The 27,212-nt window shown below is 43.2% G+C and overlaps 3 protein-coding genes and 1 non-coding gene across 5 annotated transcripts in view; 2 read left to right on the plus strand and 2 right to left on the minus strand.

Annotated features, from left to right (window-relative positions):
• The window catches only part of nxpe3 (neurexophilin and PC-esterase domain family, member 3), a 16,832-nt gene extending 2,127 nt beyond the window's left edge, over positions 1-14,705 (minus strand). Inside the window, exons 1-7 of one of the 2 annotated variants that reach the window (XM_085433672.1) lie at positions 14,476-14,705; positions 11,472-11,541; positions 4,858-5,020; positions 2,864-3,636; positions 2,310-2,377; positions 2,001-2,222; positions 1-1,919 (exon numbers count right to left, since the gene is read on the minus strand). The exon at positions 1-1,919 is cut by the window's left edge and continues 2,127 nt beyond it. In XM_085433672.1, the coding sequence (XP_085289798.1) occupies positions 1,357-1,919; positions 2,001-2,222; positions 2,310-2,377; positions 2,864-3,636; positions 4,858-4,950 (1,719 nt within the window). In that variant the 5' untranslated portion in view covers positions 4,951-5,020; positions 11,472-11,541; positions 14,476-14,705 and the 3' untranslated portion in view covers positions 1-1,356. The remainder of the gene's footprint in view (positions 1,920-2,000; positions 2,223-2,309; positions 2,378-2,863; positions 3,637-4,857; positions 5,021-11,471; positions 11,542-14,475) is intronic. The other variant, XM_085433673.1, reaches the window with a different exon arrangement.
• A 2,032-nt stretch (positions 14,706-16,737) lies between these two features.
• On the minus strand, positions 16,738-21,560 carry cep97 (centrosomal protein 97). Its single transcript, XM_085433658.1, has 11 exons — positions 21,131-21,560; positions 20,294-20,436; positions 20,024-20,182; positions 19,808-19,909; positions 19,596-19,709; positions 19,337-19,503; positions 19,074-19,235; positions 18,790-18,965; positions 18,042-18,687; positions 17,880-17,955; positions 16,738-17,784 (listed from the first exon to the last, which is right to left on the minus strand). Exons 1-11 carry the CDS (start codon positions 21,165-21,167, stop codon positions 17,296-17,298), a joined length of 2,271 nt encoding a protein of 756 aa, XP_085289784.1. The 5' UTR covers positions 21,168-21,560; the 3' UTR covers positions 16,738-17,295.
• Positions 21,561-21,679: 119 nt separating this feature from the next.
• On the plus strand, positions 21,680-26,329 carry rpl24 (ribosomal protein L24). Its single transcript, XM_085433659.1, has 6 exons — positions 21,680-21,762; positions 21,889-21,964; positions 22,615-22,725; positions 23,673-23,809; positions 25,978-26,041; positions 26,200-26,329. The coding sequence occupies exons 1-6, from the start codon at positions 21,758-21,760 to the stop codon at positions 26,278-26,280; spliced, it is 474 nt and encodes a 157-aa protein (XP_085289785.1). The 5' UTR covers positions 21,680-21,757; the 3' UTR covers positions 26,281-26,329.
• On the plus strand, positions 22,952-23,132 carry LOC146690645 (small nucleolar RNA SNORA23). Its single transcript, XR_014915855.1, has one exon. It is a non-coding gene; the product is annotated as a small nucleolar RNA SNORA23 (small nucleolar RNA).
• Positions 26,330-27,212: the final 883 nt, after the last annotated feature.

Raw genomic sequence — 27,212 nt, forward strand, 5'->3', positions numbered from 1 at the left:
TACCTGGGGAACACCTGGCACCAAGATGCATTATGGGAAGAAGGCAAGCTGGTGGGGGCAGTGTGATGCTTTGGGCAATGTACGACTTGGAAACCAAGGATCCTGTCGTCCATGTGGATGTTACTTTGACAAATACCACCTAACCATTGTTGCAGAACATGTACACCCTTTCATCGAAACTGTATTCACTGATGGCCGTGTCCTCTTTCAGCAGGATAATATACCCTGCCAGAGAGCAAGTACTGTTCAGGAACGGTTTGAGGTGTTGACTTGACATTCAAAGTTAGCCAGATCTCAACCCAGTCAAACATCTGTGGGAAGGAAATGTGCTGTACAAACATGTCTGATCGGTGGAAGCCCCACCTCACAACTTAGAAGACTTAAAGGATCTGTTGTTAACTTCCTGGTGCAAGATGCCACAGCAGACCTTCCGGTGGTGTCTAACTGAATACATATCTTAAAGGTTTAGGGCTGTAGTAGCAAAAGCAAACACAATATTAGGCAGATCTTCATGTTATGTGTGTATGTGTGTTTAATGTTTCCTAAGTAAATATATTTCCAAAGATCCAATTTGAAATTCTCAACAGATGTCCATTAATTGTTATGTGTAATAATGAGAATATTGTCTCTGGTCAAGTGAGACCAAAATTGAACTCTTTAGATTCCAGAATACACACGCCATGTTTGGAGGTCAAAATGCGCTGCATATCACCCCTAAAACACCATTCCAACAGTGAGTTTAGAGGTGGGTACATAATGGTGTGGGGGTTTATTTCAGCATACGGCACTGGCACGCTTCATATGACCGAAGGAAGGATGAATGCGAAAATGTGGCGAGGAACTAATAAAAAACTGCTGCCACCTACCAGGATGATGAAGATGAAACGAGGGTGCACGTTTCAGCAAGCCAATGACCCCAATTGTCATTTCTCATTATTACACATAACTTAATTTCAAATCTAAATCTACGGTTTGATTTCTTTGCATGTGTGGACTGGAATGGTTGTTGACCAACATCTGGTGATTACCTTTAGAAACACATTTACTTAGAAAATTGATGATGTGTTCAACAATTATTTGAACCACTCTGTACATTAAAATAATGCACATGAACAAAACTTTGGTAATACCAAAAGATGAGAATTAACAATCATTGTGCCAAAGTCTTTGGAAATCAGAGTAAAACATGTTTTGTAGGAATTAAAAAAAAAAAAAAAGCAGGAAAGCAAATCTTCAGTATTTGAAGAGTTTGTGTTTTAGAAAAATATATGAGTTCTTATGAACCCAAACAAAAATGTGTTTGAAACTGACGGATGGATTCACACATCACATTTAACAATATATCCACTATCATCACTATTTCTGGCTTTTTTTCCTCTCGGGGCAAATATAAGATAAAAGCATGTCTATCATTTGCTTGACGATAGGTGGAGGAGGATGGAGGGCATGAGGTAAATGGTGAGCTAAAGTCATTTGCCAGGCATCCACCACCAGAACGTTCAGCCCCTTGAACATGGTCCTGAGCACCTGATCGAGCTGCTGGGAGTACCAGTCGCTGTTGTAAAGGCTCACCTCCTGATCCAGGGCTTGAAGATTGGCTGAGCGGATCACTATTAGCGTCCCTGGCGCTCGGTCTATAAGTCTCACCAGTGCCTGTCGAATGTGCCGAAGACGCCGTATGTATATGTCCACAGGAAAGGTGCTGAAGTGGGACCAGATGCTGAGGACCACAACCACGTTAGGGCCCCCAGAGAGGCCGTCAAGCTCATTCGAAACGTACCGCAACTCGCTGGACATGACGGTAGAGAAGCGGATTGGAGGGCCGTGGCAGCGGTACTTCAAGAGAATATTATGTGTGCTGTCCACCGCCATGAGCGGTCCGACCTTTTTGGGATTGTATAGGTTGAACTCCTTTAATTCTGGATGAGATGGAATAAATGAAAGTTACAGTGGGTAGTGTAAGTGTCTATAAAATGAAATAAAAGGACAAAACCGCTCACCTGGTACAAAACCAATGAGATACTCGAACCACTGTCTCACAGTAGAGTCTCCGTACATGTTGATCACCTTGTTCTTCAAACACTGTACAGCTGCTGATGATTTGTTGAACTGACGCATTGTAAATCCATCTAATGGCCTCCAGGAGTCCATGTAGTAATATCCAGATGTTTCTAGCTGAATATGTTCTGGTTTAGCTGTGCTGTTTTCTTCCTCCACTTTATCTGAGAGGAAGTAAAGAATGCTGAAGACAAAATTCATTTTTAGATCACAGCAGGTGCTACAAATGTTCCTCTCCCACAGTACCGTACCTTTCTGTGGCAGCACGTTGATTTTATCAGGTCCTGAAGCGTGTATGTAAACTTTGAGATTTACACCACTAGGACAGATGGAAAAAAATGAATGTTAAAAAATAATGTCACATTTCCTACTAATATCTTGGTCGAGTTGCTAAGGCATAAACTCATCTTTAAAAGTCAGATAACAACTGAGTGCTGTTTTAGCTATTTTCGTATGTATAGATATACCAGAGAACTATTATCAGATCACCAATAACAAATCTGCTGCAAGATTTGAGCTGCTAATGATGTCACCAGGGGGGAGGTAATGGTGCGCATTTCCACAATATTAAGGCCTTATTTTTAAACAGCTGGCACTAATGTGTTGCCCATCTTACACACAATGTGTGCAGCATGGGAAGAAAATAATCTATACTGCAGATGGTTTTATTTTAATGGTTTCTGACTGCAGACACTCATTGTTTGTGGGTTTTTTATGAATTAAGAAAAATAGGAAATCTCACCACACTTATCCTTTAACAGTAGATACAGTAAATAAGCATCCAAATCCTACAAAGCATACAAACCTTTTGAATAACAGCGCTTCCTTGTTGGTGATGAGGTTTTTCAAGTAGCCTCCCTTAGCATGGTTGATTCTGGTGTCACAGCTGAGCACCTTGGGCTTGTAGCAGTACCAGGGCTCGCCTGTGTGAAGGTCTGTGTAGTTGCAAAGAGGCTGATGGTTGGTAGGCAAGCACAGGTTGCACACAGTAGTTTCTGACAAAAGGCCTAAACGGAACACGCTCTTAAAAAACACCCGATCGGCCCGTTCCTCCCTGAGTCGTCGCAGCACAGCGACGGCCTCACTGGAGTGCACCAACATGACTTCAACCTGTGCAGAGCCCACCCACAGGAGTGGGAACAGAGCAGAATAAAATCCATTCTTGTGGTCAACCACCTGCCCAACCACGGCCGCTCCAAGCTCCGGAGAGTGCAGCCTGGCCAGAAGGAAATCCCCGCCGTAGCGTTTAGGGCGACCCTGGAAGTCGTGCATCTGGATGAGGGCCTCTAGCTGATCGCCCACGTGCCACTCCCTTCCTTCTTTAGTGGGAAGTATTGCGAACAGGCTGTGGACAGGGTCGCTCGTCTGCCTCAGGGTGGTTGGTCCAGAGTGAGGCGGAGGGCTGGGCCAGCTGATGAGTTCCAACAGGTACCGCTCCTCAAGTTCATCCTCAGGGGAGGGTTTCTGGCCCACATGGGTACAGTAGGTGTGGTTGTGATAGAAAGGAGACACACTGAGGGATGAATGGATCCTGCTCTGCAGTTGGTAGAAAGATGAAATCGCTTGGCAGTTCCAGTTCTGAAAAGAAGAAGGGTAACTGAATGAATTTTAGAGGATACCACACTATGGGTTGTAGAATATTGCAGGAATAATTCAAGAGGAACTGCACAGATGCCAAGATAAAGATCACTGGTTAGAAGAAGTCCTACTCAGCCTGTGAAAGCAGTTTGATGCGGACAGGACTGAGAATAACAGAGCTGAAGGTTGCTCATAGGCAAATAATTTCCACATACTCAATATTACATTTTGGGAAACGTAAGATCGGGTATGATTGGAGCTCTTTACGACCCTTACAAAGGACTAAAATACAAAATATCTTAACTTTTGCTGCCATTAAATTGACTTGCCAACTTCTAATAACCATGCTTCAATCCTCTTAATCCATGAACCAAGCAGCAACATGAAAAATTAAGCCATTAGTGCCAAAAATCTAAGTTTCTCCATCCCCACAGACCCCCAGAGCAAAATGACCAACAAGTGAAAGTTGCTATTACATTCATGTGTTTTGTTTGTTTGTTTGTTTTTTATGTTCACACATATGGATTTTGTTAAAGCTTAAAGATTTGACCCCTACTAATTAAAGTCCACACATTTGACTGCTCAGCTGAGTTTGTACTACTGGTTCCCCCTTCTGGCAAAAGACAAGGCCTGCTGTATGTTGCAGCTTGTCCACGAATTCCAATGAGAAGTGTGTGAATTTCCGATATTTTATTACTCTTGGCACAAATTAGCAGGAATGTGTGTCTGTGCAATCCAGCTGTGGTTTATGTATGCAGCTTGCTAAACTTAGCTGATAACAGATCATTCAGGGTGACCTGAATGCTTCTTATAAGGGATTATATGCAAACTTTTAAGAGTGCAGCTCTGTTTCCTTCAGTAACTCAGGAAGGTCCCTTGTGGTTCAAAAAAGATCACAGAAACAAAAAGTGACAGGCCACAGAGTTGCAAAGCAGGGTCAAAGCGTGCTGACCCAGATAAAAGTCACCAGAGCACTGCAGACTCAAGCACAAAAATTGTGCCCCACAACCATTATGGTATTATGGCAGCTCCTTAATGCATACCCAATCCACTATTTTTGTCCATATACTCTGTTTTAGGAGTTCCCGACTGATTTCTGCAATAATATAAAAACAATGAAAAATTTGCCTGCTATGTGAATAAATCAAAAATCTTTTGAGACTTTTCATAACTGTCAAAAATGAAAAGAAAAAGCATGAGTAGTTTCACTTCTCTCCTCACCTCTACTGTGTGGATGTTCCGCAGCAGGAAGATGATGCCAGACAGTGTGAGGAAGAGGAAAATCGGGGTATATTTGGACAGATTATGGCACATGGTGACCCTCTTCTAAATCCCATGATCACACTCTGCTGTCACCAGGACGACATAATGTCATTCCAACCTGCTGTCAACGAGAAGGACATTTTATATATATGTGTGTGTGTGTGTGTGACAGATGTTCTGTTCTTCGTTATGCAGTTAACCATCTTCTCTGTGTGTCATACAGAAGTAAATAAAAATATAAGAATTCCTTTTTCAAAACAGCATGAAAAAAGCATTTGTCCCCTTCCTGATTTCTTTTTTTGTGGCATATTTATCACACTTACATGTTTTAGATCAGAAAAAAGTAATATTAGACAAAGATATCAGTCCTGCGACTGACTGGTGACCTGCACAGGAGGTGTCCTGCCCTATGACATCTGGGATATCCTCCAGTCCTCCTTGACCCTGATAAGGATAAGCTGAAGAGAAAGGATGCATGGATGGACAAAGATACCTCGAATAAATGCAAAATGCACAAAAGTATTAAGGGACAAAAGCTATTCAAACCTATCTGGCCCTATGTAATATTGTAATAACTGGCAGTGAGTCTTTCACTGTGGAGGAATTTTGGTCCACTCTTGTTAAACTTTAGTTTTAGGGTTGAACTGAAGGCTCGACATTCACTTTCAGGATGTTCTGGTAGAGAGCAAAATTCCATCTGTGAAGGCATGTCATCCAGATCCAGAAGAAACAAAGCAACCCCAGACCATCACACAACTAGCATTACCATGTTTGACTGCTGGCAGTGTTGGGGAGTAACGGAATACGTGTACCGGCGTTACGTATTTCAAAATATGAGTAACTGTATTCCGTTACAGTTACCGTTTAAAGAGGCGGTATTCAGAATACGATTACTTTGTTAAAATAAAGGGATTACACAGCGTTCTTTTCCTGTTTCATATGTTAGGCTATGCCCACTCTATTTTTGGTAACTCCACGCCGGTGGAAACCCAAACAAAACGAGGCTCTTTGTTTCAATCTCGCGGCCCACGTCATCTCTGCTTGCTTACATATTTCCCATTCTTTAGATAGTTGTTGGAGGTGATCGCTGTTTTGTCAGATGACTTTGGGGCCAGTCAGTACCATCATGTCAGCCCTCAAAAGCACACAAAAGTTAGTCTTTTTTGTCCCGGTCTTGGTCTCGGTCTTGGTCTCGTCTCGACTTGGTCTTGGTCTTGGTCTTGTCTTGGTCTCGATACCCTCTGGTCTTGGTCTTGTCTTGGTCTCGGATTAGGCAGTCTTGACTACAAGTCTAACAAAAAGTAAAGCTATTTTACGACTCCGACACGAATTACATATTATCCAGGGGTCCCTTTACCACGGTTCGGAGCCGCGGAACAGTTTTCTATACAAGATCGCTGCAAAAAGTGCAGCCTTACCTAATGTCCATCCTACTGTTACTCATCTAGTTGGTATTGGCGAGTAACCTTCAGTAATAGTAATAAATCACAGAGCAAAAACACATTCATGTAGTTGCAAAAAGTTTGATAATATGTTAAGTAATGTTATATACCTATGTGGTATGTGACTTTTGTGGCCATGATGCCAGGTCTCTCTTGGAAATGAGATTTTTAATCTCAATGAGATTTTTTACCTGGATCAATTGTCACGGTTCTGGGTCCGTCGGACCCAGTAGTTTGAGTTTTATTATGTTTTGGTTTTAGTTTGCATCAGGGATTGTTTTCTTGTTCTCTTGTAGTGTTGATTATGATGATGTTTATTATTTGAGTTTCATGTTTCTGTGGTGTTTAGGATTTGTTCTTCAGTTGTGTCTGCTTAGTATTTGTCTAGCTCCATGTGCCATTTTCTGTCTGTCTCTCTATGTCGAGTTTGTGTCTTAGTGTGATGGTTGCTTGTTCCTGTTTTATTGTGATGGTCTGCGTCTCATGTGAGTGTGTTCAGTTTTACCTTTGTCTCGTCTTGTTGATTATTCCCAGCTGTGTTTCCACCCTGCTTCATCTGTGTGTTTCCCTGCAGTCTACCATCATCTGTTTCCGCCCGCTCTCATTCATGTCCAGGTTCGTGTTCTATAGTTAGTTTGTTCCCAGTTTAGTTTAGTCATTCCCACTCCCTTTCAACATGTAAATTAATCAGAATGTTTTTTTGTATGTAATTTGTATAGTATATTTTTTTTCTCTCATTTCTTTTCTAAATGTACTTGTATATTGTTCACATGTTGAAATAAATTACCAATCAATCAATCAATCAATCAATCAATCATTGCGCCGTTCGCCGTTTGTCCATTTCCTTTTTGTGTTTAATAAACCACCCTCACACCCATACAAGTGCCTGCGTTTGGATCCTCCTTTATTTTCCACACGGCTCATCTCACTCGCCGTGACAGTACGGACCAGCCAGATATGGATCCAGCGGCATTCACCCCACCCACAGAGCTTCGAAAGCTCATAACGGACTCTGTGTCAAAACTAATCAACCTGTGGCTCAAGCATGAGGGAGAAGCATTTCTCTACGTTCTGGAAGTCAGGCTGCAACAACTTGTCACGGATTATCCCTGGCTATTGGACTCACTGCACCCTCTGGTACAAAACTTCATTCTCCACGAACTTCACCTACACCCACCAGCCGCTATCGCTTCCCAACCCAGCCGGACGCCGGAGGTTTTGCCCGGCCCGCCGGAGGTTTTGCCCGGGAGGAAGCGACGATCGCGCCGTCGGCGCGTCGCCCCACAGCTGGAGAATAGGACTTCAGAACTGCCGGCTGTGGTGAGTGGAAAAGACGCTCTGTCTGTTTCACCAGTTCATATGACTGTTTATACCGGGGCTGTGTTCGTTGACTCAGCTGCTCAGCCGGTAGCTCGGATAGCTGCCCAGCAGTCGCTAACCCAGTCAGCCACTCAATCATCACCTCCATTACAGTCACAGTCAGACCCAGTAGACGCCATGTTACAGTCCATAGCCCAGTCAATAGCCCAGTTGGCAAGAGATTCATCAGCCTTATCAGTTCAGCCAGCCACTCCACCTGTTACTACTTCGCTACCTGTAGCTCAGTTACCACCAGTTCAGCAGCCTGCCCACTCATTTACCCAGCCTTTATCCTCACAGCCTCATTACAAGCAGGGAACACACTCCACACAAACTTTTGCTGGTTCATTTAAGCTGGCCATCTCAGAGACAGTTGCTCCCTCTAGGGCCTCCCCAGAAGCTGGGTGTCAGTCACCAGCCAACTCTGGACCCCTAGAGGTCAAGACACCAGCACCAGCAGCCTCACCGGAGAACTCACCTGAACAGTCTCGGCTCTCAGCACCCCCTGAGAGCTCAAGTGAGTTCACCCGTCCGCCTCAGTCCTCTGCTGAGTGTATTGGGGAACACTTCCAGCCCTCTGAGGACTGTATCCCACTGTTGCTGCCTGAGTCTAGTCACGGTGCTGCTCAGTCCCAGCCAGTGTCCACCCTGGCAGAGGTCTCCGTACCTGCTGCTTCAGAGACTGCTTTCACTGGAGGGCCTGAGGAGCCCGTCCAGTCTCAAGTCATGTTAGCTGGGGGTTCAGGTGAACCCAGCCAGCGTCCTGCCTCGTCGGCTGGAGGGCCTGAGGAGCCCGGCCAGCCTCAAGTGTCGTCTGCTGGGGGTTTAGGAGAACCCAGCCAGCCTCAAGTGTCGTCTGCTGGGGGTCTAGGAGAACCCAGCCAGCCTCAAGTGTCGTCTGCTGGGGGTTTAGGAGAACCCAGCCAGCCTCAAGCGTCGTCTGCTGGGGGTTTAGGAGAACCCAGCCAGCCTCAAGCGTCGTCTGCTGGGGGTTTAGGAGAACCCAGCCAGCCTCAAGCGTCGTCTGCTGGGGGTTTAGGAGAACCCAGCCAGCCTCAAGCCACGTCTGCTGGAGGGCCCGAGGAGCCCGTCCAGCCTCAAGCCACGTCTGCTGGAGGGCCCGAGGAGCCCACCCAGCACATCCTCACATCTGCTGGTGGTCCTGGAGGACCCAGCCAGCACATCTCCACATCACCTCCTGCAGCATCACCGCTGTCAGGTTCCGCTGCCGTCCCGCTGCCGTCAGGTTCCGCAGCCGTCCCGCTGCCGTCTTCATCATCTTCGCCTGGTCCAGCCTCCGTGTCTTCAGCATCTTCGCCTGGTCCAGCCTCCGTGTCTTCAGCATCTTCGCCTGGTCCAGCCTCTGCTTCGTCCTCGTCTGGTCCTGCCTCGTCTGGTCCTGCCTCGTCTGGTCCTGTGGTTGCCACGCCGCCGTTGGTGCCAGCTCGACCCGTTCCGCCTCGCCTCTGCCGGCCGTTTTCCGGGCCTCTAAGATGGCGTCATGGCCTTCGGGGACTGCCTCCGGAAGGTGTTCGTCGCCGCCGCTGGCATCGCGGCTGCCCTCCGGACCTGCTCGGTGGCCGCCACTGCCTTCCACGTGGTCGGCCTCCGGAACTGTTTGCCCGCCGTTGCCGTCCGCACGGTCGGCCCCCGGACCTACTTCCTCGCCGCCGTTGCTGCACGCACGGTCGGCCTCCGGAACTGTTTGCCCGTCGCCACCGTTGCCGTGTGCACGGTCGGCCTCCTGAACTGTTTGCCTGTCGCCGCCGTTGCCGTGTGCACGGTCGGCCTCCTGAACTGTTTGCCTGTCGCCGCCGTTGCCGTGTGCACGGTCGGCCTCCTGAACTGTTTGCCTGTCGCCGCCGTTGCTGTGTGCAGGGTCGGCCCCCTGAACTGTTTCGGCTATTGTGTTGTCGGCCCCCGGACTTTACTGTGGACTCGTGAATGGTCTTGTTTTGTGTTGGCCTGTTTTTGGTTTATTCTGGTCTCTTGTGCTCCTTGTTTTTTTGTTTCGGTGCTATAGTTTTTCACTGTGGTTTCCACTGTGGGGCAGAAAACTCCAGCATATTCTGTTCTCTTCTAATCAGACAAATAAGACAATAACTCTCTGTGAACAGTATTTCTTATAACTCAGCAGTATAATGCATCATAAAACAATGTCATTCATTCACAACAAGTCAGCAGTTTATAAAACCCTGGAGGGTCTTAGGGTCGATTTGTGGCTTTTTCAAATTTCGATTACATGCCATTTGCACAGTGTTGAATGGAATATAGCGAAAGTCTGCAAAAAAAAGTTCGGTCACATTTACTGTTAAAATTTCAGTATGACTTCCGGAAATTAGCTTCAGTGGCTAAGCTAGCGATAAACTTACGCTATTGGTCCTAGTGGTCGATTTGTGCCCCATTGAAACCCATTATAAATGCTATTTTTCACGGCAAAAAAATTACGGTCAAATCGATCGTGATCGGTTATGTTTCCGCTTCCGCTTGCAGTACTGGCCTTAGAGTTGTAATTTTTTTATTTGTCCACCGGGTGGCGCCCTTGCTCCACATGTGACGCCTGCTGGAACATACACATGTTCTCCAGCGGCCTGCTCGAGACAGATACCCGGAAAAGGCAGACTAATTTCCCGCGTACAGCAGCAGCTTGGCCCGCTGCTCGTTCCGGACCATTTTCTGACCTTAGGATCATTTGAGGGTGCATTAATTTTTTTTTAATCAACAGGAAATGACGTATTTGTTTTCACGTGGTAGCGGAAGTGTGTGCTGCAGACACGGGAACCGAACCATATGCTCCGGCGCTGCGCGAAACACACCCGCGGCAGAGGCACTCCTCCCCGGGGGAGCAGGAGCAGCAGCGCCGCCTGGGGACATTTTTGGCTTCTGGAAAAAAAATTAAAACCGGATCGAAATTAATGTTGGTGCCAATCTTTTGTCCATCTAAAGGCCTAATTATAATAACAATAAAATATTACTTCAAATGTTTTTTTTGGAAAATATTTTATGTTTTATGTTTTTGGGGCAAAAAAAGCAGTGCGCTCATGTGACGAAACCGGGATATAAAGGGTTAAAATCCGCGAAATGTAATTAAAACTTGACATGAATATTTCAAGGAGAAGTAGGTCTAAAAGATTGGCTAATTTAAAGTGGAATAAAATATTAATATATAAATTTTTTATAGCACTTTTTTGGGCGTGGTCGATTTGTGGCTCTAAGACCGATAGTGTATGCATTTTTCTAAGACCCTCCAGGGTTAGTAATGTCATGCAAATCAGTTTAACTAATGCAATAGTTATCAGCTTCTTCTAATTCAGGAGAATAATGCAAACTAATCTACATAATAATTCACAATCTTTAATTCGGGGTATAACATGGCATAAAATAACACTACAATCCAACAATGGCAAAAGATGCAACACTGTAACACCGTAACAAAGTCAAACCAGGATGCATGTGTGGGAATAAAGAAAAATATTTTACTGCTACATATAGCTTTCATCATTATCATTGCATTAAAACGTTCATTAAAGCTACTGGCATTACATTAAAACTTCTATTACAGGTGCGGCTATAACCATTTTATACACACATTGCAGATGTGCTCATGAAGAGTTGATGCTCAGTCTATTTAAGGGTTTTAAGCTAAGTTTGGCGCGATGTCGCGACGATCCCTGGTGTAAGTGACTTGGAGCAACAGAAGGTTAAAAAGGCATACATGCTCACAAACACAAATGATTTAAAGATAGGCCTGGAATTCATTTAGCTTCTTACCGCATTTGAGTTTGCCTAGTAACAGGTGACAGAAGAAGAGTCAAGAAGAGTGCAAGCCCACAGGAACCATCTGGAGGGTGAAACAAATTGCCATGTATGGAAGAACGTGATAGAAAAAGGAACTTCTCTGTCTATAATCCAGTTTTGAGTTCCCTCCCCAGACGCCTTAACGCCCACTCACATCCTGGGCCATCTGATCTCAGGAATTCGCATGATAAGGTGGGGCCAGGTTTCACAATGAACTCACCGGAAACTCTGGCTGGGACCCACACCCAGTTTCACACCTTGGCTCAGGCGATTAGAGGATCATCAGGGGTCCTTTTGTCCCTCTGTGGGGGGATACTCCCACTAGGTTTATATCTGGGACTCTCCACCATTTGACCTTAGAACTGAAGAAGCTTCTCGGATGAGAGGTGAAACGTCTTCAAGTAACTTAAAGAAGTCCAGACGCTTTTCTTTGCAAGCTCCTTTGACTACGATGACCTGGATGACTGAGAACCTTCACAGACAACTTCTCTGTCTGTTTTTAGCTTTTTAATTGACCATTTACTGTAACTGATGCATGTCATATTCTTGTTAACGCATGAAGGGGCAGAACCCTGATGAATTAAAAGCAGTCTGAAGTGTATTTTTGGGTGAAGATCTATGCTGATGTGTTGCAGTGTACATCTTCCCACGCGTGTGTTCAATAAAATCAATGTTTGACTGCACTCTTCTGGGCCAGTGTTGGTTTGTTCTTATCCTCAATATTTAGAATTTGGGACACATGCTTAATGCATGCTCAATCATCCAGGTAAGTAAATCCCTCAAAGTTGATTCTGTTCATCCGAATGTAGCTTTTTCAGTGGGATAAACATTTCGTCACTCATCCAAGTGACTTCTTCAGTCTCAGCTTACTGGAGGTTTCCCCAATCTTATAAACAGTACATTTGCACAATGACTGAAACTAGCAACACTGAAGGAACAATGGGCTGGGAGGTCAGTTCCTTTATCATTAATATGCAAATTCCCATGACCATTGATCAACAACCACTGATCAATGGTCATGAGTACTATTCACAGGGGGTTCGGGAATGACTGCAATCACAGCATTGTAAGAGGGTGAAATTAAACCAGGAAATCAAACCGACAAAGTGTATCAAGAAACCAGCAACTCTAGAAAGGAAGCCCTTCAAAAAGAGACCTTTAGAGTCTATCAAAACTAGAAACAAAACCAAAATACTACAGTAAAACTAAAGCTCATTATATTATAAAATAGAAAATACAAGACCACAAAAATAACAACTTACAACAAAGAAAACCACGAAGTAGAAACTTCAACATCCAGTTAGCAGCAGTCAGAATTTGGCGTAATAATATGGCTGCCATGGCAGAAGTGAGGCCAACTGACAGCCAATTGAAAAGCTTCACGCAAAACTTTAAGACGTTTCATCCAATCTCTGTGTGTGTGTGTGTGTGTGTGTGTGTGTCTTACGCACGTATCTGAATATGTACACATGGCTAAAGTAGAGCTTTTTCCAAATGGCCTGCTTTTGTTATTCTTAATGTAATGGGGAAGTCTTTAGGACCCAGGGGACCCAATGGAGGGTATAAAAGAGGAAGTAGCAGCAGGTGCTCTTCATTTCCACTGACGAGAGGCTGTGAACAATGGTTGTGTGAGTAGGTGAAGAGCCTGAGAAGTTTTAATTGTCTGCTACACAAACAGTTGTTGTAAACCTCTACAGCTGAGGTTCGAGGTACAGGCTGTTTTTCTTTTAGTGTTTTTTTTTTTAAAATTTGTTGAAATGTATTTGATGTTTATTGTATTTTATGTTTTAGTAGTGATTTTCACAAGATAAGCCAAGATAAGCCAGGTGTGCAGCAAACACAGTTGTCTGCTGGAGGTATGTTAACTTAATATATTTGACATTTAAAAAAGTATATTGATGCACTATAATCTAATTTATATTGTATTGCCTCCTGCAGGGCAGGCTGCACATGTGAATTTGTCGCTGTTTTTTTTTTTTTCCTCCTTCTCCTTGTTGTTGTGTTTTTGGTTTTGGTAGGGTCACCTTTTAAAACTGTTTTTTTTTTATGCCGGGTTTGTTTTTATTTCTACTGGGCTGGTGCAATATTAGTCGGGCAATGTGCAATCCCTGAGTGGGGCTCTTACCTTAGGGGAATTAGGATCTTTAGAGGTGCTCTGTGTGGATTTGCAGTGAATAAGTTTTTATTAAGAGTGATTTTTAGTGCCACCGATTATTGCCTGAACTAGCACTTAGTGCATGCGATAAGTGTTCTGTTGGGCTCGTATTTATTTGGGGTGGATTTGTTTCTTTTAAAGCAATGAGCATCTGGGACCGCCAAGGGAGAGCAAGCCCTCAGGTGATAGTTGCATTGCTGGCAGGTTGCACCAATAACACTATCTTGTGGTCGTTAGTGACCTTTTTACCATTTTGATGTTTTAGGCCTTTTGCAAACCCTTTGTGTTCTTTTAAAATAATAAATTTTAACATATCTGACTGATATTGACCCTCTTGTCCTGTTTATTCTGGGCTCGTTCCTGTGAGAGCTTTGGGCCTGAAAGTTTGCACAAGTAGTATAGAGGCCCTTAGCGGTTACTCGGTGGCTTTCGCTCGCTACATTAACATAAACATAGATTTTAAAAAATGGATGCTAATCTGTTGACAGAACAATAGCTGTGAATTAGTCCACATCAAGGTTATTGCTCTTTTTAACCTAAAAAAAAAATACAACCCACATTTCTGCGCTGACATGAGCACTTCTAGCAGATAAGGCGTCCTGTCTCTCTGTAGTAATAGTCGGTGATAATGATTAGCGGCTCTTATTCTGGGTTAGGATGAAGCTCATCTCCATCTTGTAAGAGATGGAAATTTCTGTTTATATTATTCCTATTATTCAGCAGCTTTTGTCACACGAACCGCTGCGACGACGCCAACAAAGACACCGCAGATTTCCGCATATTCAGAACAAATGTTTGCTCATTTGTGCGCGCCGTACTTACACGTTACAGAGCCCCACCATGTCCGATCCCTGAAGCAGGATGAGGAGGATGGTAGCAGAAGAGCAATGTGGGCTTTAAGATAAGGCGATTTCCACTGGTCATCGCTCACGAGAGGGGAGGAGGATAGTATGTCCACGGTGGGTTGAGCTGTTACAGCGGATGCGCTTTCTGGCGTAACCCCACAGAGAACCAGGCTGGAATCGAACAGGTCACCTTACGCTTGGCAAATAAATAAAATCAATTAATTTATTTTTCCCACCCATCATGATGAGGGTGGGGAAAAAAGAAATTGCAGTGGATTGGGTGACTGAGTGGGTGCTACTGCGTCCCCAGGTGGCCACTCGGTATACTTCAGCTGTTCCTTTGTAACAGCAACAATAACAGTGATACAAAGAGAAGAAGAAGAGTAAGAAAATTAGTTTTGTGACGCAGAAAAAAAAATCAGCACTTCCTGTGTGTCTTGGTTCTGGTTCTTTGACTCAGTGTTTTGTGTTTTTTGGACTTTTGAATCGTAATTCATTGTTTTGATTTTGAGAAGTGGGCTTGGTTTCTAGATTCTGTTTGCCCCCGTTGTATCATTTGAGCCCACAAGTTCAGCCCTCCTTGGGGTTATTTACTTCATGTTCCCTCAATGTTGTCTCTGTGTTTCATGTTTTGTTTATTTCCATTCACTCTCTCACTGTGCTACACACAATGTGTCCTGACATCCTGCCCAGTGACCCAGCTTTCAAAGTAATTAGCAGTCAGTCCACGGATTTCAAAGGATGTGAGTGTGAAAACTGGACCACGGAGCAATAGAAGAAGGTGGCCTGGTCTGATGAATCGTGGATGGCTGGGTGTCACTTACCTGGGAACACGTCAAGCTTGCAGAGGCAGTGTGATGCTTTGGGCCGTGTCCTGCTGGGAAACCTTGGTTCCTGACATCCATGTGCATGTTACTTTGACATCACCTATCTAAGTGTGGTAACAAACAATGCACATCCTTTTATGGAAACTATATTCCTTGTTTGCTGTGGCCTCTTTCATCAGGGTACTCATCAGTGGTTTGATGAGCACAACAATGAGTTTAAGGCGCTGACTTGGCCTACATATTTCCCAAACCTCAATCCAATCAAACATCTGTGGGATTTGCTGGGCAAACAAGTCAGATCCACAAAGGACACACCTTGCATCTTACAAGTTTTAAAGGATCTGTTGCTAACATTTCAGTGCCGGATACTCAAACACACTGGCCAGGGTCTGGTGGAAAGACCCAGGGTCAGGGCTATTTTGGCAACACAATATTGGGCAGTTGGTCGTAATATTATGTTTGATCAGTGTAAAAAACTAGAGGTTAAATTACAGAGGCAAGGAAGAGAGCATTTGGACATGTGCAGAGGAGAGAGAGTGGTAATATTTGAACAAAGGATGCTGAATGCAGAGCTGCCAGGGAGGAAGATAAGACAAGGATCACAGAGAATGTTCATGGATGTAGTGAAGAAGGACATGCATAGGGTCGGTGTGACAGAGGAAGATACTGGTGATATAGCACATTAGAGTAAATTGATCAAAAAGGTAGCACTTTTCAAATAATGGAAAACTGACTTTATGCTCAAAATATTTTCAATCTTATTTTCCAAGTAAAATCTGTTACGAGTTCATTACTTTTAAAGGCCACAGACATTCAGAAATTTATAGGCTGCTGTGTTCTACTAATTCTGATTTATAAGCCAAAGTAAGATGGATCGTGTCCTGGCATAATGATGGCTGCAGTGTGGTGGAGCTATATGGGGTAATGAAATTGAAAGTAACACACAGTGTGCTATTTGCCAGGGGGATAGAGAAGCTTTTCAAGGCAACACTCGATCACCATGGTCTAAACTGAAGTTTGTTAAATTTCAGAGATCCATTCATCTCAGAAGCATAAAGCATTTTGAATCCGTTCTTTTTTCTTTTTTTTTTAGCAAACTTTATTTTTACTTTGGTTAGTTTTTTGTCAATGTGGCATGTATAGAATTTTCATTGTATAACTTTGTTGTTTATTGTACACTATACTGTTTTTATTCTTTATCCAGCCACTGTAGCACAAAAATTCCCTTGAGACCAATAAAGTATCTATTTAGCTGTACTTGCATTATAGCTATGAGGTATAACAGATTATTTTAATGAACTGGAATTAGTGTAAATTAATTTACACTGATTTATTAAACATCTAAGAAATAATCACACAATAATGAGAATAACTTTAAACAAGACATTATAAAAATGAAAAGTAGATAGAAATTAGAAAATTATAAGTACATATTTATTTACATTTTTCACAAGATAGGGATACATGACATTTTTCTGTTGATTATCAGTTAATGCTGACCTGCAGTCAATACAAAGCAGGCCAGCCATCCACACTGGTTGGAACAACAGAGATATATAGTAAAGCATATGTGTCGTTACAAGTGCAATTCTTTAACACAGCAACTTCTACTTTTCCAAACAGTAGAAGTAACAGGTCACAACATGTCTGTCTTAGTAGGCAGAGGTAGTAACCTCTACTTTCACTTTACTGATACCTTCTTAAGTTACATCACATTCAGTGTCTTTACACAGAGAGGAAAATGTTCATTAATAAAAGAACGGATCAAAGTGTTGGAGTATAAAGAAGCACTAGAGCTACATTCAGAGGACTGTACTTGTTTCAATCTGGTTTTAGAGCTAAGACCACTGTTTTCTGGGTTATTAATTAAGATGACTGCAGAGAAAGATCTGTCTCTAAGCTTATGCTCAGTGTTAATTTACACACACTCAGTCAGTGGTTCTATACAGTTTTCTAACGGGTGAGGACTCTCAGGTAGAGCCAGGAGCTGATTCTGCTGCCTTCCCCATGGGGGAGCTAGTCTGTGCCACCTTGCTGGGTGATGCCGGTGAGGACAGCTGTGGCGTTTCTGTTCTATCGCTAACTGCCTCCTCTGCCTCCTCCCTCTGCTGTACAGAGGACAGATATTGCTCCAGCAGGCTGCAGTCTGCACTGTCTGCTCCATCGCTGCCATTAGCGAGGCCACTACAAACGGGGCTTAGCGCTCGCACTGTTTTCAGAGAGTCTGCTGTCCCACTGCTCAGGAAGCTGTCCTCTTGCGCCACCTGCTGATCGCAAGTCAACTGGAAGCCAGAGTCTGGGAAGGAGACATCTGTGCTGGGTGGGTTGGTGGTACTGGAAGCAACGGGTGGGGTGGCCTTGCAAAGTCCAGGGGATGAGATCTGAGCAGGGGTGGCGGCTTGCGTAACGACTGCCAGCTGCTGCTCCACAGACTGCTTCCACTGCTGCATAGCCTGGAACTACACACAAATCACACAGAACGTAAACTATGAATTTATGGACAGATTTCTTGAAACAATATTATACATATCTTACAATATTAAACAGAAACTACCTCTTTCCATAGAAACTTCAAAGCTTCCTCCTGAACGAGCCTTTGCAGCCTCTCCTCCTCATACTGCTTCTGCACACTGCAAACAAACCAGATTCACTGTCACTGATTAACACCTATGCATCGCAGAAAGAGTATCACCAGTGCTGCTTGTCGGTCACTTACTGATCCAACTTCTCAGACAGGAAGAGGATGTGTTCCTGCATCCTGCGTAGACGGATTTCACTGCGCACCTCTCTGGCCATGGGGTGACAGCACCGCGTGTAATGGCCTCTCCACCAGGACTGTATTTTAATTGCAGCTCTGTCTGCTTCTGTCACACTTGATTTACTCTCAACTTCTTCCTGCTTCTGAGCTTCTTTCACCTCAGCTTTAACAAAATCACTATCTAGGTCATTCTGTAGAGTGCTAACTCTGACTCCTAGCAATCCACTAGATGTTGAATCTGTAGCAGAAATAACTTCTTCTCCTTCAAGCGTCTTTCTCTCGTGCTGCTCTACTGTGGGTGGATGCTGTGGATTGTTGGCGTTTTGCTTTTTGGACTGCGCTGGGTGCTTTGGTGCCAGGGAATCTGGCTCGAATGTCTCCGTCTCGTCCTCGCTGTCAGAGTGGGTCGATCGTGGCTCCAGATCAGGTGTGAAGGGGATGAAGGTGGACTCTGAAGAAAGTATGCTACTGTTGAGTTTGTCCTCACCTGTCTGCACATCCTCCAAATAAATTTGTTCCTCGCTGAGCCTTGGGCGACATACTATGGGCAGTGACGGATTGGAAGAGTCAGAGCTCACCCAGGTATTAAACCGAACAACTGGCTCTACAGGAGAGCAGACAAATCAACGATTAGTGCTACAACCTAATTCAAATACATGATTCTCACTGGTCTTGGACCAGGGTGCCAGGCAGGCAGCCCTCTTACCTGTCTGCGGGACTGATGGAACAGCTGGTCCAGGTACAGCGATATTCTTCAACTCTCTGGCTCCCCCTTGTGGAACTCTATGTGACGGACTGTGACTCTCCACATCAAGCTGAGTTGGTCGAGGAGGACTGCGACAGCCTCCCCGGGTCTCCTCCAGCAGTTGTCTCTGATGAAACCTGAGACAGTTATGAAGGATTAAGAATGATGTGTGCTACCATGACCAAGAAGTGGATACTGGGTAATGATTTTTTTCCCTTGCAGTTTATCTATATTAAGATTTCAACCTCTGTTTACTGAGAATCTTCTCCAATTTGGCATCCTCAGCTGTGATGGCAGGTGATGCCGTCACAGGGCAGACAGTGGCCAGGTACTGCAGCAGTTGAATGTGCTGCCCTGGTCGATATGAGCGACCTTTGCCCTGACTGTAGAGCCACTCAGCTTTCAGACTGTAAATTTAACAATAACACACAGCAAAAAAGAAAAAAAAAGACACTCAGGCATTCTGATGCTTTTGTACTGATGATATTAAGCACGAGAATATACACACCCCTCTTTCTGTGTCACTACATAGCCATCCAGGACCTTCAGGCTCAGGCACCAACTCATGACATATGGCCGATAGTCGAAACCAGGCAGAGATGGGGTCGCCATAACACAAGGGTTGCTCATGATGGAAAGCTGCTCCAGCTCATGAAGTGGCGCCAGGTATGACATCTGGAGTAATCAGTTTATAGTCAGTCATAGTAATATTAGGTAATTTTAATATAACCAGTGTGACTGTATTAAATAAGGGAGAACATAATTACTTCATTAAGATCCCTAATCTCATTTTCTGCCAGGGAGAGAATAGATAATTGGGCAGGAAGGTGAGCGGGGACAGTTCGGAGTGTTGTGATGCTGTTTCCGTGAAGTAACAGAGTCTGCAACATTGACAGAAAATGATGCCGTCAAGAAAATCAACAATACCATTAATATAGGGCTAGTCTGAGCATATATTCAGAGGTCTCAGCACACTGACCTTTAGTGCCACCAGTTTGGTCAGATCACCAATGGCAGATATGTTATTGTCAGACAGATCCAAGTGTTGAAGAGAGACACAGTTGTTAAGTTGCTCAATGACCTGTGTGAAAGATTGCACAGTGGATTAAATATTTGTCATTACACATGGACTGAATTTGCTGTCAGTAAATTACAGGATCTGTGTAAAGGATGTTAAAATATCTCATATCCTCACCTTAATATTGTTGCCAGAGAGGTTGAGCCACTTTAGGTGAGGCAGATCTCTCAGCCCCTCAATGTAGCCTATACTGTTATTGGGAAGATTTAGGACTCTCAACTCTGTCAGCCGAGACACACCCATCATTCTCACCAGACGATTACTGGCTACAGACAGCTAAAGAAGGAAAAGAAAGAAAAGACATCAAATCATGAACTGGTGTGTGGTATCTGGACTCTAATGGCTGGGGAGATTATGTAGAAAATTTTAAACTAAAGGGTTTGTTACCTGCTGAAGGCCTGGATTCCTTTCTAGGTGGTCCAGCTTCATGATGTTGTTCCCGTCCAGGATGAGAGTGTGAGTGTCTTCTGAGCAGGTGAAACTGGGCTCCAACTTCTGCATACCTCGGGCTGAAAGATCCACCACAGGTCCTGGCAGGATAAAGAGATTCAGCAGACTTAAAAAGCACAATGTGGGTCTTGGTTTTCCATAAAGATATCTTGTGAAATCAGTCATGCACATTAAGTATATCTCATAAGTCAACAGCATTAGGCTTATCTTGAACCTGAACCTTTTTCCCAAATCCCAAATTTTGGTCAGTTTTTGTAGGCTACCCCTCTTGTACTCTACTAGAGGGTGGTGATGGGTTAATTATGGGCTACCCAGACTACTATAATAGCTTATGAATGGGTATAGAACTGTAACAACTAGCAACCTACCATGCAAAAAAAATAAAATAAAAATCTTAGTTACAGTTTCTGGCAAGTCCCCTGAATTAGTTTACATAATCTTCTATTGATCACTGTCATTTGAAGGCTAAGAAGGTCAAGAAATCAAGCCTCTGCCCAGTGTGCCTGTCTGTCAACACCTGCAGAACCTAAATTTGTCCCAGACAACCTGGTTTCATGTTTAAGGTTTCGGAAAACTTTGCTAAAACTTAATTTACAAATATGCCAGAAAAGGACTGACGCGTGATGTTTTAATGCTCATGAAAGGTGAACTAGCTAACGACAGCACTCTGTAGTGTTCTCCCGTTAACCTCCGCCGGTGAGAAACATCTTCCTATGGGCTACCTTTCAAAGGAATATTAATATGTTTGACTAAAATAGATGACCGACTACTTACCAGCATTTCTATCAAACTGTAAATCTGATACACCCATCCTATCGACCCAGACCACAGCTAGCGTTAGCTGTAGTAGGAAAGACAAGAAGCGTCTGTGTGTTGTCAAACTGCGTAATCGAGGGGCTCTGGGATTTGTAGTTCATAAAGGATGTCTCGCCCCTTGCAACGTTGCGTCTATTTAAGTCGAAAAGACTACAATTATCCTACAGCGCGCTAAGGTTGCTGAAACGCGCCAGCCAGATTTAAGCAAAGAATAAAGAAGGGAAACATTAACGTTAATAGGAAAAATGCGTCTGAAGTGACCATAGTTATCTCATATTTCATTTTAGAGTGTTTAATACGCTGCTGTTCTGTATTATTAAGCCAAGAGCAGCTAGCTAATTGCTTGCTAGGCAACCGTCTAAATGTGACGTCACCATTGTGCTGCTGGTCAATGTATAAATTTGACTAAAATATTTTTATAATAGAAAAAAATATATCGTATAGGTTCACTGATTTTAAAGCATTACTGAAACATTAACGGTCAGAATTTTTAAATTTGTTCACAAATATCAATCTCGCAGTCAGTAAATTCCGTTTCCGCATCCGTCATCTTTCTTTCCGGTTTTGTGCCCTCTCGTAGCCATCATGAAGTGAGTGTATGCAATGCTATCAAATGCCATCTCAGTATTTAAATAAATACTTTAAGGATGATAAGTACATTGAAAGAAACTATGTACGGTTCTCTTTCGCTGATGATCTGTATTTGTCGTTTTCAGGGTCGAGTTGTGCAGTTTCAGCGGGTATAAAATATACCCCGGCCATGGCCGCCGATACGCCAGGATAGACGGGAAGGTAACTAGCTGGCAAAGTCCGACACCGGTTTCTTCTCGCTCTGTCCCAAAACTATTTTATGAAGATCACTTTACCGGCTCAGCATTAAATATCCCCTGTGAATGTGATTTAAAATTTGTCTATTGAAAGACACACTCACAACGGGCCCAATTGAGTCCTGTATAACCCGCTAATGTTAGCAGCTAAACGATAGCATTTTTAGGTTCAGCCACACGGGTGTATTTGACTGCGATAGTATTATGATAGATAACAGTCATAGAGACCTATAGGCTCTGTTGACTGTGACTTGTTCTGAAAAGAGCCTACAGGGGTTTTAGATAAAGTGTCATTTATTTGTGTAAGTACATCTAGGAGAAAACAAGATGCATAAGTATGTAGCTTCACTCAAAATGTGGCTCTGTCCTGAGCTGTTGCCTATTACTTATAATTAATGCAGTTAAATTTCGTTATGTATCAAGTTTATGATACTTGTGAACAGTTCCACAATGCAAGGTGTGCTTTAGATTCAGTTTTGTCACATATGACAGACTGCTGTCAGCATCCAAAGTCAGTTTGTAGCTCAGGTGGATAGTACAGGGTGTAATTGTCGTAATTAAAGGCAGACATGAGTAACATTCGGTTATTTAATTATTTATTTTTGTCTTTGTTAGGTGTTCCAGTTTTTGAATGCCAAGTGCGAGTCTGCCTTCCTGGCCAAGAGGAACCCCAGACAGATCAACTGGACTGTGCTGTACAGACGCAAGCACAAGAAGGGCCAGTCTGTAAGTACAATCCTGTATATGAGTTCATCATTTATATTTGTTTACAAGGAGACTGAAGTGAAAATGTAGCTATTTTTCCATGGCAGACAGACTTTGTGGGTCCAGCAGTTAATTGCTGTGTTGATACTGGTCATTTGTGAAACAGATAAACTAATCTTAGCTATTAGATATAAAAGTAGATCGTCACATTTACTCAAGCTCCAATTTATACATCAGACTGGCTGCGGGTGGATGGTGTGCACGGTGTTGGTCCGTGTTACGTGTTGTTGCTCAACTGTGTTTTGCAGACTGAGCAGCAGCGCTCACTCCACACCTGCAGCCACAGAATATCTGGAGATCATAGTACTGGCCTTTGACGTCTTTGCAGACATATTCTCATCGGTCAGCCTCCAAACTCTCCAACATGCTGACAGTTGCTACCTGTGGATGGATTGTGTGTAGTCCTGTTAAAGTAGTTCAAGGATTTGGTGTTGGCTTTGTGAAATTTAAAGGCAAACATAAGAAATGTGTTTTGTTTACAATATGCTGAGTTATTAAAACTTCTGTTACTCACCATTGCTGTAGCATGACAACGTATTTTACTCAATTTATCTCAGGTTTTTAGATTTTCATGGTTACAGCTGTTGACTGTTACGGTTCCTATGGATGGTGATGCATCAGAAAACACGCAAAACTGACTTGTTGGATGGCTAGACACATGCTTTAATACTGATTTTGCCATGCCTTAGATGGCAGTTTGAGAAAATTGGTTAATAACTGTTCATTTATGACTGCAACCACCCCTTTGGCGGTGTAGACTAGAGTAAATATGTAGACACATTTCCTTTCAGATAGATTAGCCACTCATTTCTTTGTGATTAACAGGTTTGTCTTCTATTCTTCATGTGAACATGAAAAACCATTATTTTTTTAAGTAAACCAATGTATTGTATTTTTTTTTTTAACAGGAAGAGGTGGCAAAGAAGCGTACCCGCCGTGCAGTGAAATTCACGAGGGCCATCACTGGCGCCTCCCTGGCTGAGATCATGGCCAAGAGGAACCAGAAGCCCGAGGTCCGCAAGGCCCAGAGGGAGCAGGCCATCAGGTAAGAGGACAAAGTACCCTGTGTACCTCTTTTTTTATTTATTTTTTTTGTCTTTTTTTGTCTTTTTTTTTTTTTTTAGTCTTGTGATCTTGAAGGTGATAAAATTGTGTCAGAGTATTATTCGGAATAAAGAAGGGTTGGATTAGAATCCAGTGTAGACGATATTGGCCGACTTGCCCAGAGGTTGCATTGGGCATTTTATTGGTTTCATATTTTTAAGAATGAGATTTAATTGTGTTAGTTTTCATTTTAAAAAAAAATAGAATTTAATAAAACAGGAGAGTGCCTTTATGAGGGCATTGAAACGCTGACTGCAGGGACTTTTCATAGTAACACAGCAAGAAACAAATGATTTTCTTTGTTTCCCCCTGCAGGCTTAGCTGATACACAAACACAGCAGTCAAATATAATCTGAGTGAACATTAATCTGGGGCTTGCTTCAGCATAATTAAAATAAAGTGAATTACAGGGTGTTGCAGCACTTCCTGATTTAATTCTATTCTGCAGACTGAGTCCACTCTGCTGCTACACTAGACACTTAAATTCCTGATATTCATTACTTCAGGATTAGTTTTATCATCAAAGAACACATCTAACATTACTGAGTGATATTAGCAAAAGTCTCTGAATGCTTCTGGTCCTTTAAACACTCACCGAACAGTCAGAAAACCCCCAATATGAACTCCTGCATGAGAGAACAGCTGCACCTATGAACCTGAACTGATCACAAACATGCTGTATTTAAGCTTAATGTTATTAAAAACAAGAAAATACTGATGCTGCCACCGTCTTTAGATTGTTTTTTAAAGTTGTTGGTATTCTAGTCCAAGAAAATGAGGAAGCCTTTAGAGTTGCAACACTTAATCATTGATTGGAAATATTCAGTAAAAACAGCTTCTGATCAGCCTGTCAGTGTAATCAGTCACTGTAAATAATTACTACAGTGAACACTTTAATAGCACTTCAAGTTCACTTTGTTATTCCAGTCATAATAAAATACGATTATAAAGCATGTTTCTCACAGTGAGTGGCGCAAAAAGGGCTGAGGTCATGAGGAGCAACCAATGCTCAAGTTAAAAATAAAGTATTCAAATACATACCGTATTTCCCGGACTACAAAGCGCACCTGAATATTAGCCGCACAAGCTAAAATCAGGGGAAAATCCTGTTTTGTACATACATTAGCCGCACCTGACCAAAAGCCGCAGGTGTTTCAATGTTGACTTATCATATGTAAGAGAATATGCACAAAGCGAATTGTCAGGAAAGAGATGGCTGTTTGGAGACACACCCCTTTTATTAATATTTTGAAAAACAAGTTATGGGTACATATTTGCACATGTGCTGTGCTTCATAAATGAGTAACAAATGTAGTACATAACAGTAACCCAGAAAAATAGATTCGGACTACCTTTTAGGCTCAGGTGCAGTGACACGGCTTTAACAAGAAGAAAAGTCAGTGATTCACCACCATCTTCCTGCGCACTAAAACCACCAAAGTCCTCTTCTCCAGTGTCGGAAACGAACAGGCTCAGGATGGCTTCGTCATCCACTCTCAGCTTCTTTCCTTCGTTGTCACTTTCAAAACCAAAGAAATCCTCATTGTCAGTGTCGGAGTCGAACACCCTCTGAAGGGCCGTGGCGGTGTCCTCCTCTTCATCATGCAGCAGTCCAGCCCTTCGAAATCCGTTGGTGATCGTGGATGTTTGCGCACTTTTCCACGCTGTCAGGATCCACCGGTGGAGTTGAGCACAACTTGCTTTTCGCAAGTTTATCGCCGCTCGTCATCCACGACTCCAGCTGAACGCGTAGCGCTACTTTGAAGTTTGTTTTTCGCGCTACTTGTACGGCACTATGTTGCCTGGCGGATGGACATGTGACCAACATACCACTCTTGAACCCCGATCCTTCCGCCAGGCAACGTAGTGCCGTACAACAGCGGAACAAACAAAACAAATCGTCTTACGATATCACAAAAATCTTGGACAATCTATAGAAAAGCCGCACCTGACTAAAAGCCGCAGGGTTCAAAGCTTGTGCAAAAAGTAGCGGCTTATAGCCCGACAATTACGGTACATTAAAAAATTATATAAAGAAATTGTTGTTTTGAATTTTTTTTGGTCACTTTGATTGGTTTGGACTAAATTTGGTTCTCTTTGTTCTCTCAGAGCTGCCAAGGAGGCCAAGAAGGCAAAGCAGGCTGCAAAGAAGCCCGCTGCAGCACCTGCAAAGGTAAGAGCCAGTGCTCTGTGTTGAAGTTATTCAATAAGATGTCAAAACAAGTTTTTAGTTTCCCCACTGCATGCTCTTCAGGCTTCACTCGATTATTCAGCAACTTAATTCAAAGTTTTTCTTTGTGCAAGAACTTAGTTGATTTTCTTCTCCCATAGGCCGCTGCTAAGGCTGCACAGAAACCCAAGATCGCCAAGCCCATGAAGGTCAGCGCACCTCGCGTCGGTGGAAAACGCTAAACCTGACTCGCTGTTTATGGTTGTGAATAAAAATTTTGGTTGACCAACATTTATGCTCTGATTTTCGTATTTATTTGACAACTTTACTGAAGCCCAGGCAGCCCAACGTTTATGTATTTAAATTTATTTTTGTGACAATGAGCCTCATTTCCAAGTTCCATGAATTACAGTATTTGAATATTTTGTTTCAACATGACGGGACCATCATAGTGTGGTGGACAAACTCTTTTGGTGTTGTGGCAGGAAGGACATTCAGCATTAACTGGGTGACTCCTGGGAAATAACTGGACAGCTGAAAGTAGCTTGTGGTGTCAGGATGGTGCTAAAGATTTTACCCCAGCAGCCAGGTTAACCTGTAACAGGAAAGACATGGGTGTAAATACAAATAGCAGTAATGATCTCATTAGGTTTAGTGGTGCATAATTGGAACAGAGCTATTGTCAGGACTGTTCCTGCTTCATTTCAAACAATCTGTTCAGGTAGTCTCAGGAGCTTTGAAGGAAAGGACTTTGTTTTGTGAAAAAATTTCACCTCCATCCATGAGGCTGCTTTAATCCCAAAAACATCTTCACTAAACTTTAAAGTCCAGTTGCTTTCTTTCCAAGCTCCTGAGACTACTGTGATCTGGATGACTGATAACCTACACAGACATAAGATTGTTCAGATTATTTACCACAAATAACCTGATATGAACTGAAAAGACATGTTAAGTAAGATTAGCACTTGGCTTGCCTCACTCATTAGATTTGTTGAGCCTGTTTTGAATGGCAAAAAAGTTAAATGACCTCATAGCCATCCTACTCTGACCTTTGTAAACGCCTAATAACACCGGTGAGCGGGATCTAAAGTGGCTCAGGTGGTGCAGGGTGTGTGATCTCTTTCAGATCACTGAATGCTGTCCACACAGAACTTTGCCTTTAAACAGAGCTAAA

Source organism: Copadichromis virginalis, linkage group LG16 (genome assembly GCF_057382275.1).
Source record: "Copadichromis virginalis isolate Kocher_CV1m ecotype Utaka linkage group LG16, C_Virginalis_male_GT1.1, whole genome shotgun sequence".
Taxonomy (NCBI): domain Eukaryota; kingdom Metazoa; phylum Chordata; class Actinopteri; order Cichliformes; family Cichlidae; genus Copadichromis; species Copadichromis virginalis.